This window comes from Saccopteryx leptura, chromosome 4, assembly GCF_036850995.1.
Source record: "Saccopteryx leptura isolate mSacLep1 chromosome 4, mSacLep1_pri_phased_curated, whole genome shotgun sequence".
Classification (NCBI taxonomy): Eukaryota; Metazoa; Chordata; class Mammalia; order Chiroptera; family Emballonuridae; genus Saccopteryx; species Saccopteryx leptura.
In genome coordinates, this window is record NC_089506.1 from 170,972,829 (window position 1) to 170,988,978 (window position 16,150).

Below are 16,150 nucleotides of genomic sequence, written 5' to 3' on the forward strand. Positions count from 1 at the left end.
AATGAATGAGTGGATTCAACACAATAATGAATGAGTGAAATACGGGTACGCATAAGAGCCCGTTGGTGCTAGGGGTAGACGGTGATAGGAAATGACCGGGATAAGCAGTTTGGTTAGGAGCGTTGGAGTGAGGCGCAGGCGTCCGACGCGAGGGGCGGCGGGCGCGCTGAGGTCACGGGCGCCGGAGGCCCTGGTGACGTCATCACGCTCGCTCTCTCGGTGACGCCGGGGTTTTAGTGGCGACGGCGCCAACTCCACTGTTGTGGTGATTGACTGCGGCGTCCTGGTGACTTCGGCCCAGTGCAGGCCGCCCGTGGAGCCGTCCGGTCCCGACAGTGGCCCCGAGGCCCTCTGTCTCTATCACTGGCCGTCAGCCCGCAGGCCTGGCCACTTCCCGGCGGGGTGACCACCTCCTCAGGGCCATGTCCAGGCCGAGCAGCGTCTCCCCGCGGCCTCCGGCTCCAGGCGGCCCTGGGGGCGGCGCCCGGGCCAAGGGGCTGAAGGACGTTCGCATAGACGAGGAGGTGAAGATCGCAGTGAATATCGCTCTGGAGCGCTTCCGATATGCGGACCAGAAAGGTGAGGCTCCGGACACGGACGCCGCCGGCTGCCCGCCTCCCCGGACGCGGACCCGGGTGCGGAGGGGCCGCCTCGGAGAAGGGGGGAGGCCCGGCCGCGGGCGGTGTCCCCGTGGGCTGTGAGGAGCCGCGCGTGACAGCGCCCGGGACAGCGGGTGCGGGGCTCCGGCGGCGTCCGGGGGCGTCAGGCTGCGGGCCGGCCGCGGCGTTTCCTTTCTCCCGGGGAGGCTTTCCGGCCGCGCCGGCGCCTGAGCCTCAGCGGTTAACGCCGGTCTGTGAGCCTGTACTTTTAAGATACACAAGAAGAGAAGGAAATCAGACAAATAAATGCTCTGGCAATAGGGACTGCTTTGTTTAGAAGCATCATGCTAAATAAACACTTTAAAAAAATTACACTTGTCTTGGTATATGAAATGTTTTGCCCACCTCTTAAGGTTAGACCGCTACTTGTCTTGGGTCACACGGGGCAGCCCCAGCAGTTGGCCCCTGGTGATGGGTGCGGATATCGAGGGCTCCTTCTGATCTGGTGGCTCCGGAGGGGACCCCGATCTCAGGAAGGAGGCTTACGGTCCCACACTGGGAACGACCTGGACAGAGCGAGTCGGAGCTTCATTTAAACGAAAGGGCAGCCTCGGCCATAAATCAAGCCAGTGTGAGCTAGTGAAGGAGGATGTCTGTACCGTTTTGAAGGCAAAGACAGTGGAGGATTCGTGATGCTTGAGCATACCTCGTGATGGAAGAAAATAAACGCTTTGTTGATTAAGCAAATAAGGACTGAGTTAAAATACTGAAATTTGTTCATCAGCCATCATACCAACTCAAGATGATAGCACAAATAAATAGAATTTTTGGTGAACCATTAGAGCCTTTTACACACTTAGATTTAATTTTTGTTATAACTGTGGTAGACATTCAGGAATTATTGAATATCTACTTTTCACATAAAATAGGATAATACTTTGATTATATGCTTATATTCTTTTTCATATTTTATATCTATACATGCATATTGAAGCACCTTGAATGAAAATTGCTTGTCCCCAGATGGTACTTTGTGTATTTTTTCCTTGTAGAAATGGAATTTCCTTCGTCTTTGACCAGTACTGAACGAGCCTTTATTCATCGATTGAGTCAGTCTCTTGGTTTGGTCTCTAAAAGTAAAGGGTAAGCCAATACTTTTCTTATTTAGAGAAAATTATTTACCGAAAAAGAGAAATGTTTCTGACTGCATTTAAAAAGTTATAACTATTCTAGATTCACAGCCTTATTTATATTGTATGTAGATAAACTGATTCATGTCTCTACCAAACTCAGCTCTTTTCTCTTCCTTCTAGCCACCTGTTTTTTGTTTAGAAATAAAAAAGAAAGTAAACTTTAAAGTGTAAGAAAAAATAGTTTAAAAGTTGAAGTTGATTGCTTGAGAAAAATATTTTCTTATTTTATTGAAACAATCTTTTTTTAAAAAAGCACAGATGGACTAAAGATTATAAGCATAATTATTTACAAACTCTTCTAATGTTACTGTATTGTAATGTTAAGCTGTAGAACACATATTGATTGTTTTCTTTCTTAGTAGCTCAAGAATCTGATGATTAGAACTGATTATATAAAATGGAACAGGAGGAAGCAGTACATATTTGAGTCTCTGACCCATAGAAGGAAAGGTCATTTGAGCCATCCAAGTGGAAGAACTCTGAAATTATGTGGAACTATTTCATTTTGAGGTTAAGGATGGTGGGATTGACGTACAGCAGGGTTTCTCAATAGTGGAGCTATTGACATTTTGGACTGGATAATTTTTTTAATGGAGGGCCATTTTGTGCATTATAAGATGTTTAAGCCTTTACTTTTATAAATGCCACTGACACTTCCATCCCTAGTTGTGTCAATCAAAAATGCCTCTAGACATTGCCAAAATGTTCCCTGAGGAGCAAAGTTGTCCTTGGTTGAGAGCTTACTGGGGGTTGGTGGAGGAGGAGACCAAATTTCAGCTTACTGATTTTTAGGTTAAGAGGAAGAAAATCATACTTTATTAAGTGAATATATTAATAAATGGTAGGAAGTTTAAAGGTGAAGTTAGCTGATCTAGGTATGTCTTGCAAATGAATATACACCACAATGATACGTTACTGACAGGAGAGTTAGTTTAGGTGAATGTGCATTTTGAACATCATTGAGGGCAGTGCTGGAGCAGTGGCTAGGTTCCTGAGCACCCTCATATTATAGTCCTCTGGATAGGTAAAATACTGCACTTGGACATAAAAATAGATTACAGGGGAATAATTCCTTATCCAAAAACAACTGGATCAAATAGTTTTGAGATTCAGATTTTTATGATTTTAAAGATGTATTAGGGTATATTTGCAACATGTTATATAATACTTATAATAAGGTATAGGCATCACCTTTAATCACATCCATATTTCTACTGGAAAATGTATGAATAGTCACTCCAAAATAAATAAAGACTAGAAATAGCCTCATGTCAAGTAAATCAGCCTTTGCTGCCAGTTGAAGTTGCTGTAGACTTAAAAAATCTTGCAGAGCTGTTTGGGTTTAAGAGTTGTAGAGAACAGAATGGTGCTCATTAACAAAACAACACATACCAAGTGCTGACGAGGGAAGGCCCAGCTATCCCACTTCTAGGAATATATCCTAAGAATAACAAATCACTGATTCAAAAGAAGAAATGCACCCCCATGTTTATTGCAGTATTGTTTACAATAGCCAAGATCTGGAAACAGCCAAGTGTTCATCAGTAGACGAGTGGATTAAAAAACTGTGGTACATAATACACAATGGAATACTATGTGGCCATGAAAAAGAAGGAAATAACTATTTTTTTACCCTATGTGACAACATGGATGGACCTGGAGTCTATTATGTTAAGCGAAATAAGCTAGGCAGAGAAAGAAAAATATCATATGCCTTCACTCATATGAGATATTCAGTGAACAATGTGAATTGAGGAATGGAAGAGAGACAGAGAAGGGGTCAAAGAGTCCAGAGGGAAAGTGGGCAGAGGGAAAGGGGATGAGAGGAGGGGAACAAAGAAAGTAAAGACATTAGTGAAAGTATATACACATAGAGGGCAGGATAGTAAATTATGGAAGTGAGGAAGGAGGTGGGGGGAGGAGGCATAGGGGGTATCAAGAAGAACAAGGGGGAGGGAGGGAGATGTATTTGTGGGTACACTTGTAACTATGTAAACACAACAAATTAAAATCAATAAATTGTAGAGAAGAAGTTGTGAGACTGCACTAGAAAACATCTGTTATAAATGCACAGTTCTGCAGTTATATAATTTTTGTGGTTAAATGGATTTGAATTCTGAGAAATTAACTTAGAAATAACAAGAATTACTCTTAGGAAAATAGTCCATTAGAATAGACTACATCTACTTCTGTTTAATAGCATGATCATTTAAGGCAGGGGTAGTCAACCTTTTTATACCTACCGCCCACTTTTGTATCTCTGTTAGTAGTAGTATTTTCTAACCACCCACCGGTTCCACAGTAATGGTGATTTATAAAGTAGGGACGTAACTTTACTTTATAAAATTTATAAAGTGGAGTTACAGCAAGGTGAAGCATATAATAATAATTACTTACCAAGTACTTTATGTTGGATTTTCGCCAAGTTTGGCAGAATAAATCTTTATAAAACAACTTACTATAGTTAAATCTATCTTTTTATTTATACTTTGGTTGCTCCACTACCGCCCACCATGAAAGCTGGAACGCCCACTAGTGGGCGGTAGGGACCAGGTTGACTACCACTGATTTAAGGAATAGTCCAGACCAGAGAAGCATCTGGGGGAGAGGAGAGCAACAAAGACATTCTCAGGACAAAAAAGGAGGATACGGACACACTGAAAAGACAGAGAGAAGAAAGAGGAAAAGAGATGCTAAGGAAAGTGAGGCAACCCTGCCTACTTATCCAGTCCTTAATACCAATACCCAGTGCTCACCAACCCCTCGAATGAAATCTCCTAGCTCTTTTCCTTCTCTATGTATCTTTGAGCAAACCTAGTACAATGTTTACCTAGTGGTCCTTGTGATTTTCAAATGCCTTCTTTTTACATATATGAAGAATGAAATAATTTTGAATGTACTTATATCTTTTATTTTCATTTATATGAGAATATGTACCTGACTTATATTTCATGTTCTTTTCTGTTCACCCTTAACCCTTAAGTAAAGATTTTTTTTTTTACCTTTTAACATTAACTTCATTAATTTAGGAAATTAGTTTTTCTTCCTTTTTAACTTTGTACTTGATATTACTGTTTCTTAGTACATATTTGAGAGAGAACCTGGTATGGAGGAAAGGTCAGGAATCCTTGATTCTACTCCTAGTCTCTCACCGCCTCATTCTCTAGCTCTGGTCATATCCCTTACATTTTAAAAGCCTATTTTCTTTTTTTTTTTTTTAAATTTAATGTTTATTATTATTCGTTTTAGAGAGAGACAGAAACATCAGTCTGTTCCTGTATGTGCTCTGACTTACAGGGATTGAACCAGCAACCTCTGTGCTTTGGGACGATGCTCTAATCAACTGAACTACCTGGTCAGGGCAAGGCCTATTTTCTTAAATGTAAAATATGAAGAAGTTAATTTCTTTGTTTTAGCTAAGATTCTGTCATTCTGTGATTATGTTGAGTTTCTTCTGTGGTTTAAAAATAGATTCTAGGTTTACTGTAAGATAATCGATAATTTTTTTCTGATCATCTTCTTTTTAGTCTCGATCTTTTCAGAATGATGCCATGTGTTTTGGATTTCATCATCTCCTCCTAAAGAGTTGAATTTACTTTGAAATTGATTTTTAAAAAAATAATTACTGATCTTTGATGAAAATACTATTGCTGTAGTAACACCTGCGTTTTGGGTTCTTTAGAATATCCTAAAGTTATTTTTAGAATTATATTCAAGTTTTCCCATACCAAAATATCACCTTTTTAGAGTAGGTTTTTTTTTTTCCTCAACTGAGATTACTGTGTTCTGGTTTTAAGAGCACACATTTCTGAACAAAACAAAATCGTTTTTCTTGTTTTTAGTCCAAGTTAGGCAAAATGAAATTTGCTAAAAACTCTTCCAAAGATAAATTATAAATGGTATGAAAGTAAGTTTTCCAAGTAAAGTTTCTTATCTTGTTATTGCTGAAGTCACTGCTTAATAGATAAGCAAGTGCTCTACTCACCCTGACCAGGAGGCTCTAACCTGCAGGAAAGTCCCCCTTTTCAGATTGGGTTACTGACTTCCTTGCCTTTTGCCATGAAAGGTTGCATGCTGTCCTCCTCCTATTTTCCCCTAGCTAAATAGAAAACGGGTTAAAAGTGATGAACTCTAGCGAATTTTTGGACATCCATTGAAATAAAGCCTACAGCACTCAATAATAATAATAGCATCAGCTAACATTTATTAAGGGCTCTTTTGCAATAGGTTTATGGTAGGTGCTTTTTTTTTTTTTTTTTTTTTAAATAAATTTTTATTAATGGTAATGGGATGACATTAATAAATCAGGGTACATATATTCAAAGAAAACATGTCTAGGTTACCTTGTCATTAAATTATGTTGCATACCCCTCGCCCAAAGTCAGATTGTCCTTCGCCACCCTCTATCTAGTTCTCTGTGCCCCTCCCCCTCCCCCAAACTCTCCCCCTGTCCTCCCTCCCCCCACCCCTGGTAACCACCACACACTTGTCCATGTCTCTTAGTCTCATTTTTATGTTCCACCAATGTATGGAATCATGTATTTCTTGTTTTTTTCTGATTTACTTATTTCACTCCTTATAATGTTATCAAGATCCCACCATTTTGCTGTAAATGATCTGATGTCATCATTTCTTATGGCTGAGTAGTATTCCATAGTGTATATGTGCCACATCTTCTTTATCCAGTCTTCTATTGAAGGGCTTTTTGGTTGTTTCCATGTCTTGGCCACTGTGAACAGTGCTGCAATGAACATGGGGCTACATGTGTCTTCACGTATCAATGTTTCTGAGGTTTTGGGGTATATACCCAGTAGAGGGATTGCTGGGTCATAAGGTAGTTCTATTTGCAGTTTTTTGAGGAACCACCATACTTTCCTCCATAATGGTTGTACTACTTTACAGTCCCACCAACAGTGAATGAGGGTTCCTTTTTCTCCACAGCCTCTCCAACATTTGCTATTACCCGTCTTGTTGATAATAGCTAATCTAACAGGGGTGAGGTGGTATCTCATTGTAGTTTTGATTTGCATTTCCCTAATAACTAATGAAGCTGAGCATCTTTTCATATATCTGTTGGCCATTTGTATCTCTTCCTGGGAGAAGTGTCTATTCATGTCCTCTTCCCATTTTTTTATTGGATTGTTTGTTTGTTTGTTGTTGAGTTTTATGAGTTCTTTGTAAATTTTGGAAATTAGGCCCTTATCTGAGCTGTTGTTTGAAAATATCATTTCCCATTTAGTTGGCTGTCTGTTTATTTTTATATCAGTTTCTCTTGCTGAGCAAAAACTTTTTATTCTGATGTAGTCCCATTCATTTATCTTTGCCTTCACTTCTCTTGCCATTGGAGTCAAGTTCATAAAATGTTCTTTAAAACCCAGGTCCATGAGTTTAGTACCTATGTCTTCTTCTATGTACTTTATTGTTTCAGGTCTTATATTTAGGTCTTTGATCCATTTTGAATTAATTTTAGTACACGGGGACAGGCTGTAGTCGAGTTTCATTCTTTTGCATGTGGCTTTCCAGTTTTGCCAACACCATTTGTTGAAGAGGCTTTCTTTTCTCCATTGTGTGTTGTTGGCCCCTTTATCAAAGATTATTTGACCATATATATGTGGTTTTATTTCTGGGCTTTCTATTCTGTTCCATTGGTCTGAGTGTCTATTTTTCTGCCAATACCATGCTGTTTTGATTATCGTGGCCCTATAATATAGTTTAAAGTCAGGTATTGTAATGCCCCCAGCTTCATTCTTTTTCCTTAGGATTGTTTTGGCTATTCGGGGTTTTTTATAGTTCCATATAAATCTGATGATTTTTTGTTCCATTTCTTTAAAAAATCTCATAGGGATTTTGATGGGAATTGCATTAAATTTGTATATTGCTTTGGGTAATATGGCCATTTTGATTATATTTATTCTTCCTATCCAAGAACAAGGAATATTTTTCCATCTCATTGTATCTTTTTCGATTTCCCTTAACAATGCTTTGCAATTTTCATTATATAGGTCCTTTACATTCTTTGTTATGTTTATTCCTAGGTATTTTATTTTTTTTGTTGCAATCGTGAAGGGGATTATTTTTTTGAGTTCGTTTTCTAATATTTCATTGTTGGCATAGAGAAAGGCTATGGACTTCTGTATGTTAATTTTGTATCCTGCGACCTTACTGTATTGGTTTATTGTTTCTAATAATCTTTTTGTGGAGTCCTTCGGGTTTTCGATGTATAGGATCATATCATCAGCAAAAAGTGATACCTTTACTTCTTCTTTTCCAATATGGATGCCTTTTATTTCTTTGTCTTGTCTGATTGCTCTGGCCAGAACTTCTAGCACCACGTTAAATAAGAGTGGAGAGAGTGGACAACCCTGTCTTGTTCCTGATTTAAGGTAGAAAGTCCTCAGTTTTATGCCGTTTAAAATGATGTTGGCTGATGGTTTATCATATATGGCCTTTATCATGTTGAGATATTTTCCTTCTATACCCATTTTGTTGAGAGTCTTAAACATAAAATTGTGTTGTATTTTATCGAAAGCCTTTTCTGCATCTATTGATAAGATCATGTGGTTTTTGTTCTTTGTTTTGTTGATATGGTGTATTACGTTAACCGTTTTGCGTATGTTGAACCATCCTTGAGATTCTGGGATGAATCCCACTTGATCATGATGTATTATTTTTTTAATATGTTGTTGTATTCAGTTTGCCAGTATTTTGTTTAGAATTTTAGCATCTGTATTCATTAGAGATATTGGTCTGTAGTTTTCTTTCTTTGTGCCATCCTTGCCAGGTTTTGGTATGAGGGTTATGTTGGCCTCATAAAATGTGTTTGGAAGTATTGCTTCTTCTTCAATTTTTTGGAAGACTTTGAGTAGAATAGGAACCAAGTCTTCTTTGAATGTTTGATATGGTAGGTGCTTTTAAGTAAATTATTTAATTTTTAATAATTTAAGTAAATTATAAAATTATTTAATTCCCACAATAATCTTATATGTTAAGCTCTGTCATTAACATCTGATACCTATGTTACAGATGAGGCAATTCAAGCTTGGAGAGGTTAAGTAATTTTCCCAAGATCACACAGCTAGAGCAATTGGCAGAGCCAAGATTTGAACATAGTTAATATTTAATTAATTTTTGATTTTTGCAGTGAGTTCATAGCAATGTCTTGGGAGCTGTGAGTAGTCACAGAAAGGACAAATTTATTACAAAGATAGTATAGTGACATGAAAGCAACTGTGTTTAGTGACAGTTAACTGGCTGGTTTATTCAATTCTATGTATTAATTTTAAAAAGTGAAAATTAGCATGATATAAGCTTTAATAAGTTTGAAATTTTATATTAAAGTATTGGGGAGAAAATGGTTTGGAGTTAGATCTTTTCATCTATCTGCCTAAGAAATATAAATTAAGGAGATATGAAATTAATCATTTACTAGGCATCAAATGCATGTGCATTATTTTTTAGAGACATTAGCTCCTTGGAGGCTGTAATCTTTTTAAGTAGTCATTTTAGATTTTGGCTCTTTAGCTGATCTTTTAAACTGTTTATAAATTTGGAAAGCGGGGAATAATGATGCATATGGTTATATTTGGGTATATAAATTGATAAGCTGATCAGTATTAAAATTGCATCAAATTTTATTAATTCTATCATTTTTCTTTAAAAGAAAGAAGACATTGAAATGCCAAAACTTTATCATAGCATGTATTTATTACGTTTAGCCTTTAAAGTTAATTATGGTGTACATATGGTGTATGTAAAGTTAGTATAGTGTAATTTTTGTGCATTTATTTTATACTTAAAAATTGCATATGGGGCTTATATTTTGTTATTTTTTAAAACCTTCATATGAAGTTCAGTTATCTAGCATTTTTTCCATATCTTGTAGCTAGTTTCTAGTTTATTTCGTTTTATAAAGCAGATTCTTAAGATTTTCATCAAAGTGCCTGACCGGTGGTAGTACAGTGGATAGAATGTCCACTTGACCTGGGATGCTGAGGTCCCAGGTTCGAAAACACAAGGTTGCTGGTTTGAGTTTGGGCATCCAGCTTGAGCACGGGGTCACCAGCTTGAGCCCAGGATCATCAAAATGATCCCATGGTCATTGACTTGAGCCCAAGGTCGCTGACTTGAGCCAAGGGGTCACTGGCTCAGCTGGAGCCCCCAGGTCAAGGCAGGTATGAGAAGCAATCAGTGAACAACTAAAGTGATGCAACTACAAGTTGATGCTTCTCATCTCTCTCCCTCCGTGGCTATTTCTCTCCCTCTTTATTTTTCTCACCAAAAAAAAAAAAAAAAAAAAGAAGATTTGATCTCGATGTGCTAATTTACACAGTAGGACAAATCTCTGATGTATTGAATGTTTCCATCCTCACATTGAAAAGGTGAATAATTTACTAAAATTTTTAGTAATCTTTTTATTGTATATCAGTGTCACTGTGGTGTTGAATGTGGTAGAAACAAGCACTAATAGTCACAAATATTATTAATGTTTTATTAAAACATTAAAAAACTATCAAGTTGGCCCAAACCAGTGGGTTGGCTCGGTGGATAGAGCATCAGCTTGTCGTATGGACATCCCAGATTCAATTCCTGGTCAGGGCACACAGGAGAAGCGATCATCTGCTTCTCTCCCCTTCCGTCTCCCTCCCCCTTCTCTCCCTCACCCCCTTCACACTCTCTTCCCCTCCAGCAGCCCAGTGTGGAGCGTTGGCCCCAGGCACTTAGGATAGCTCAGTTGGTCCAAGCACCTCAGCCTCAGGCACTGAGAATAGTTAGGTTGATTCGAGGTCCCAGATAGAGGTTGCTGGGTGGATCCTGGTCGGGGTGCATGCAGGATTCTGTCTCACTATCTCCTCTCCTCTCACTTAAAAAAACACAAAAAACTATCAAGTTGATGTTATTTTTCTGCCCCACCCTTCATGTTCAAATTGAGTTAAGTAAATTTTACATAGTAATGACTAAGTACTTAACATCTGCTTAGTGTCAGTTATTTTTATACATAATTTTAAATATGTATATGTAAATACTTTTATAAAAATTATTTTATATGTAAATGCTGTATTGTTATTAGGCATTTTCATTATTAGGAAAGTTTCAATCTGACCCATTATTTTTGTTGTGAGTTTATTGAGGAAAGAGTGTACATATTTTACCCAACTTTGAAATCCCAGCTTCTCTAGATAGTGCCTGGCAGACAGCAGGTGCTTGATATGTGATGAATGATTGGATGAATGAATGAATAAATAAAAATTAGTTAAAGTATAGCAAAAGTCTACTGATATTATTTTTAAGAAAATGAAAGCATCTTGGAACCGATAGAAATAGTAGAGATTTTAAAGTGAACTAGTATACAGTGTCAGAAAAGTACAATGATTTACTTTTAATCATATAGTTAGTTGAAAAAGTATTAGCTGCCTGACCAGGTGGTGCAGTGGATAGAGCGTTGGACTGGGATGCGGAGGACCCAGGTTTGAGACCCTGAGGTCGCCAGCTTGAGCGCGGGTTCATCTGGTTTGAGCAAAAGCCCACCAGCTTGAACCAAAGGTCGCTGGCTCGGTCTGCTGAAGGCCCGCTGTCAGGGCACATATGAGAAAGCAATCAATGAACAACTAGGTGTTGCAACGCACAACGAAAAACTAATGATTGATGCTTCTCATCTCTCTCTGTTCCTGTCTGTCTGTCCCAGTCTATCCCTCTCTCTGATTCTCTCTCTGTCCCTGTAAAAATAAATAAATAAATAAATAAATAGAAAAAGTATTAGCTGAACACAAGCCTCCTTGCTTTTGCTCTAGTGCTCATTTCAGCATACTTCTTGTCTTCTATAGTTAAAATTCTATGAAGTAAATGTCACAGCATGGGAATGAATGATTGAGTTTGTAGCAAGTATGCTGAAGTTTCAGAATGGTCCATGTAACAGAGAACATCTCTAGAATCCAATAATTCCAATTTACCATGGAAATAACAAAAACTTCTATATCAAGTTAAACTAATTTATCTATGTCATCATTTAAGCATCACTAAGCACTTGTTAAGTAGATGACAGCATAGAAATTCCAGAAATTAAAAATCATGGCAAATTGAAAGCCTCACTCGTAGGGCTTACATAGTTAAAATTGTATAGGTTAATCCCCAGTTATATATCATTTTTACAGTGAAGATGTTGAAAAATTTTAAATCTAATGAAAATTAGGAAAATTATACATGAAATTTTTATTGTATTTGTGGCTATGTTGCTCACTTCTATAAAATGAGGATGATGAGCAAATAGTAAAACATTTAATCAAATATTTTAGGTAACATTTTTTAAAATACAAGAAATGATATATTTTTTATTGTAATTATAATAGCTTTTATTTATTTAGTGCTTACTCTGTAACTGATACTGCAGCTTTACCTGCATTGTCTTATTTAATCATATGCATAGTCCTTTGAGGCTAGTATTATTATCTTAGGCTCAGAGCTGTTAAAGAATGTGCTTATAGTTCCCCAGCTAGTAAGTGGTAGAGCAGGGATTTGATCTCAGGTAGGTGTGCTATTTATTAGTACTATTTTGAATTATATTATAGACATATTATTAAATCACTCAAAATACATTTGAAGACTTCCTGTATATTTAACATGGTCAGCCCTAGACCAGTTGAAGAAACAAATATACCTACATCAAATAATTTGAGAACAGTTGTGAATCATCATTGCCTTATATTTGAAAGCTAAGTCAGAAAGCTTTGAAACAAAAATTTCCCCAATACACATCTGAAAATACTTATCAGTATAATGCTGATATATGCTTTTTTGGTATAACCACTAAACTTGGCTCTCTTCACAGGTTTTCATGGGAGTGTGACATTACCAGCATGCTGTGGAGACATTCAGTGGGATATTTGTCTGGACAGTGAAACATAACTTTTTTATTATCACTTTTAGATTCTGTTATTTACATTGCTTTCCCCCCTCTGTGTGCTTCCCAGCATGAATTGTTGATGTTTCATATACCATGAAGTCTGCTAAGACAAACTTTTAACACTTGTGGGTAAGAAATCCATTTCTACTGATTTAAAATTGTATTTGGCCCTGCTTGAATGGCTCAGTTGGTTAGAGTTTCATCCAGAAGTGCAGAGGTTGCCGGTTGGATCCCCAATCAGGGCACATATAGGAACAGGTAGATGTTCCTGTTGCGTGCTCTCTTTCTCTCTCTTTCTCCCTTCCTCTCTCTCTAAAATAAATAAATAAAAAATTAAAAAAAATTGTGTTTTCAGCATTTTGAAATTTTAACTGAAAGTGATCTTATGGCTACTTTAGCACTACAACCCTCATTAATTGAGTTTTTTGGGATTTTCAGCATCTCCCAAATTATTTTGATTTTTTCTCAATGTTTTGCTTGAGATGTGTTTTCTGAGTAGGCATACATCATATGTGAACAAATTGACTATATATAGTAAATAAATGATTTTTATTAATATTCAGAAAGGGAGCAAATAGATATCTAACTGTGAAGAAGAAAGATGGATCAGAAACAGCTCATGCAATGATGACCTGTAATTTGACTCATAATACAAAACATGCTATTAGGAGCTTAATTCAAAGATTTCCTGTCACCAATAAAGAGCGTACTGAACTTCTGCCTAAAACAGAAAGAGGAAATGTGTTTGCAGTTGAAGCTGGTATGTATTTTCTGGGAGCTTCCATGTGTATCTTATTATTTATGACTGTTTTTTCATTTTATATATTTTTGAAAACTAAGATGAAATAAGATTTCCCAATTTGAATAGCTTGTTGAAATGATTAAGACTTGTAAAACTTTTGGAATGAAATGTAGTGTTAAGGCATGTCATGAAGTTAGACAAGTTTTTTAAGTGTCATAGGAATAGCTACTATTTATTGAGCACTTCCTTTGTGCTAGGAATTATACTATGCTCCTTATATAGGGCCTCATAGCAACCCTTGCAAGCTAAGAATTTCCCATCTCACAGATGAATAAACCGAGAAGTTAAGTAATTTGTTTAATGCCACTCAACCAGCTAATAAACTGCACAGCTGGGATTTGATTACAATGTCTATACTTTCCTGTATTATGCTGCCATGAAACACTAATGAGTGCAATTTGGAATTGGGTTTTAGCTTCTGGTAAGAGACAGGACAGTCTTTAGTACATTAATTTGTTGAATGGCAGATAAGTAATATATTCAGTTTATAAAATTAAGTTGTAATTTCACTATTTGAAAAAATAACTTTCTTAGTGAGAAAATTATTTAATACCTAAAGTGACAGTGTGCATAATTTTATTTGAGTAGATTTGCAGAATGCAGAAAACACGTAGTATTAGATATCAAGGAATTTAAGTTTTAAATATACACATGCAAAAATATTTTGAATTATGTGAAGACTATAAACAAACACATCACGGCTCTATTTTATTACTGTTTGTTTAGGTAAGTGTAGATGTTGGCTAAAATGCTCAAATAGGAAATTTGTTGAGCATAAATATCTTATATTTATACATATTATTCTCTTTAGTCACAGTCTTACACGTTTAACTTAAACATATAGGGTATTTTTCTCATAATGTGTATTCCACTTTGTATGTAACAGACTATAAATATAGTACACATTGTTCCCAACTATAAAATTTAAATTTCCTGTGTCATTATTGATAGAAACAGCCTGACAGTTTAATATATCAAATTGTGTTTTATTTTAATGTTTATTGAATGATTGGATTTTGTTCATTTGTAAAGATGCACCAGAAATACTTTTGAACAATTTGCTTTCTAAAGCTGAAATTTGTGACATATTCTCTAAGGATATTAAGTATAGGAGTACAACAGTTGAGGCATTGCTTGCTAACTTTATGTAAACTAAGAAGAAACTGGAATGAAGTTATATTAGAGTTTCTCATGTTGTTTTTAGCACTTTTAAAAATGTTGATCATACTTGTTTTTCTTTTATTCATTTTCAAAGAAAACCGGGAAATGAGCAAGACAAGTGGGCGGCTCAACAATGGCATACCTCAGATTCCAGTGAAAAGAGGAGAATCTGAATTTGATTCTTTCAGGCAGTCTCTGCCAGTGTATGAGAAGCAAGAAGAAATTGTTAAAATAATTAAGGAAAATAAAGTAGTTTTGATTGTAGGAGAAACTGGGTCTGGAAAGACTACACAGGTTTGTTTCTTTGTTGTTTATGGAAGAAAAAATATTTTATCCTGTGTGCCAATTTTATATTAAGTTTACACTACATGTATTTAAACAAACACCTAGAAACTTCTGGTTACTTTAGTAGTTATTTCAGAAGTAGATTATTACTGGGAGTACATTTTAAGACTCTATAGAAAGGAAATGTTTTAAATTATTTATTTTCAGACTATTACTTGTCCCTTCATTTAAATAGAGGTGAGGATGTGATTTGGTACCAGTGAAATAAACATAGACTTTGGCTTTTAGTTTAAATTTCAATTTCCTCATTTTTTGAGTGTAAAGTTTTAGGCTGGTCTTGTAACCTCTGTTAGCCTGAGTTTTCATTTTTTAATTTTTTATATTTTTGTATTTTTCCAAAGTTGGAAACGGGGAGGCAGTCAGACAGACTCCTGCATGTGCCCGACCGGGATCCACCCGGCACGCCCACCAGGGGGCGATGCTCTGCCCATCTGGGGCGTTGCTCTGTTGCAGCCAGACCATTCTAGCGCCTGAGGCAGAGGCCACAGAGCCATCCTCAGTGCCCGGGCCATCTTTGCTCCAATGGAGCCTTGGCTGCGGGAGGGGAAGAGAGAGAAAGGAAGGAGAGGGGGAGTGGTGGAGAAGCAGATGGGTGCTTCTCCTGTGTGCCCGGGCTGGGAATCGAACCCAGGACTCCTGCATGCCAGGCCAACGCTCTACCACTGAGCCAACCGGCCAGGGCCCCGAGTTTTCATTTTTAAAATGGAACTAATAACAGCTGCTATTCAAGGTGGGACGTAGAGATGTATATAAAGTGCAACCTATAATGTTTCATAAATATCAGCTAAATTAAAAGTAATATTAATAACAAAAAGTGTTAATATAAAATTGACTGTAAAATAGAATTAATATAAGTTGACTTGGATATTTAGACTCAAAGAACCTTTATTATCATGAAGTTTCACTCAGTAGGGTGACAGTTTGGCAGTAAGAATGGTACAATGATCTTACCTTTTCTTGGTTATGTTCTTTAACATGCTAGTAAGTGAAAATAATAAAATTACTGAGTTTTTGTTAGTGATTCAGATAGAATAGCTAATAGAATTTTACATTCTTTTATGGACAAATAAATTCACTTTTGACAATTACTTTTGACAATATTGGTTGGTTTAATAAACAAGTCAATAGGGAAGGCAAGGTTGTAAGGGAGGTT

At 36.9% G+C, this 16,150-nt stretch overlaps 1 protein-coding gene across 2 annotated transcripts in view; it reads left to right on the forward strand.

Annotated features, from left to right (window-relative positions):
• The first annotated feature begins 229 nt into the window (after nucleotides 1-229).
• Nucleotides 230-16,150, forward strand: part of YTHDC2 (YTH N6-methyladenosine RNA binding protein C2) — a 90,536-nt gene continuing 74,615 nt past the window's right edge. The window contains exons 1-4 of one of the 2 annotated variants that reach the window (XM_066382025.1): nucleotides 230-579; nucleotides 1,652-1,742; nucleotides 13,253-13,449; nucleotides 14,747-14,946. In XM_066382025.1, coding sequence (XP_066238122.1) covers nucleotides 423-579; nucleotides 1,652-1,742; nucleotides 13,253-13,449; nucleotides 14,747-14,946 — 645 coding nt within the window. In that variant the 5' untranslated portion in view covers nucleotides 230-422. The remainder of the gene's footprint in view (nucleotides 580-1,651; nucleotides 1,743-13,252; nucleotides 13,450-14,746; nucleotides 14,947-16,150) is intronic. The other variant, XM_066382026.1, reaches the window with a different exon arrangement.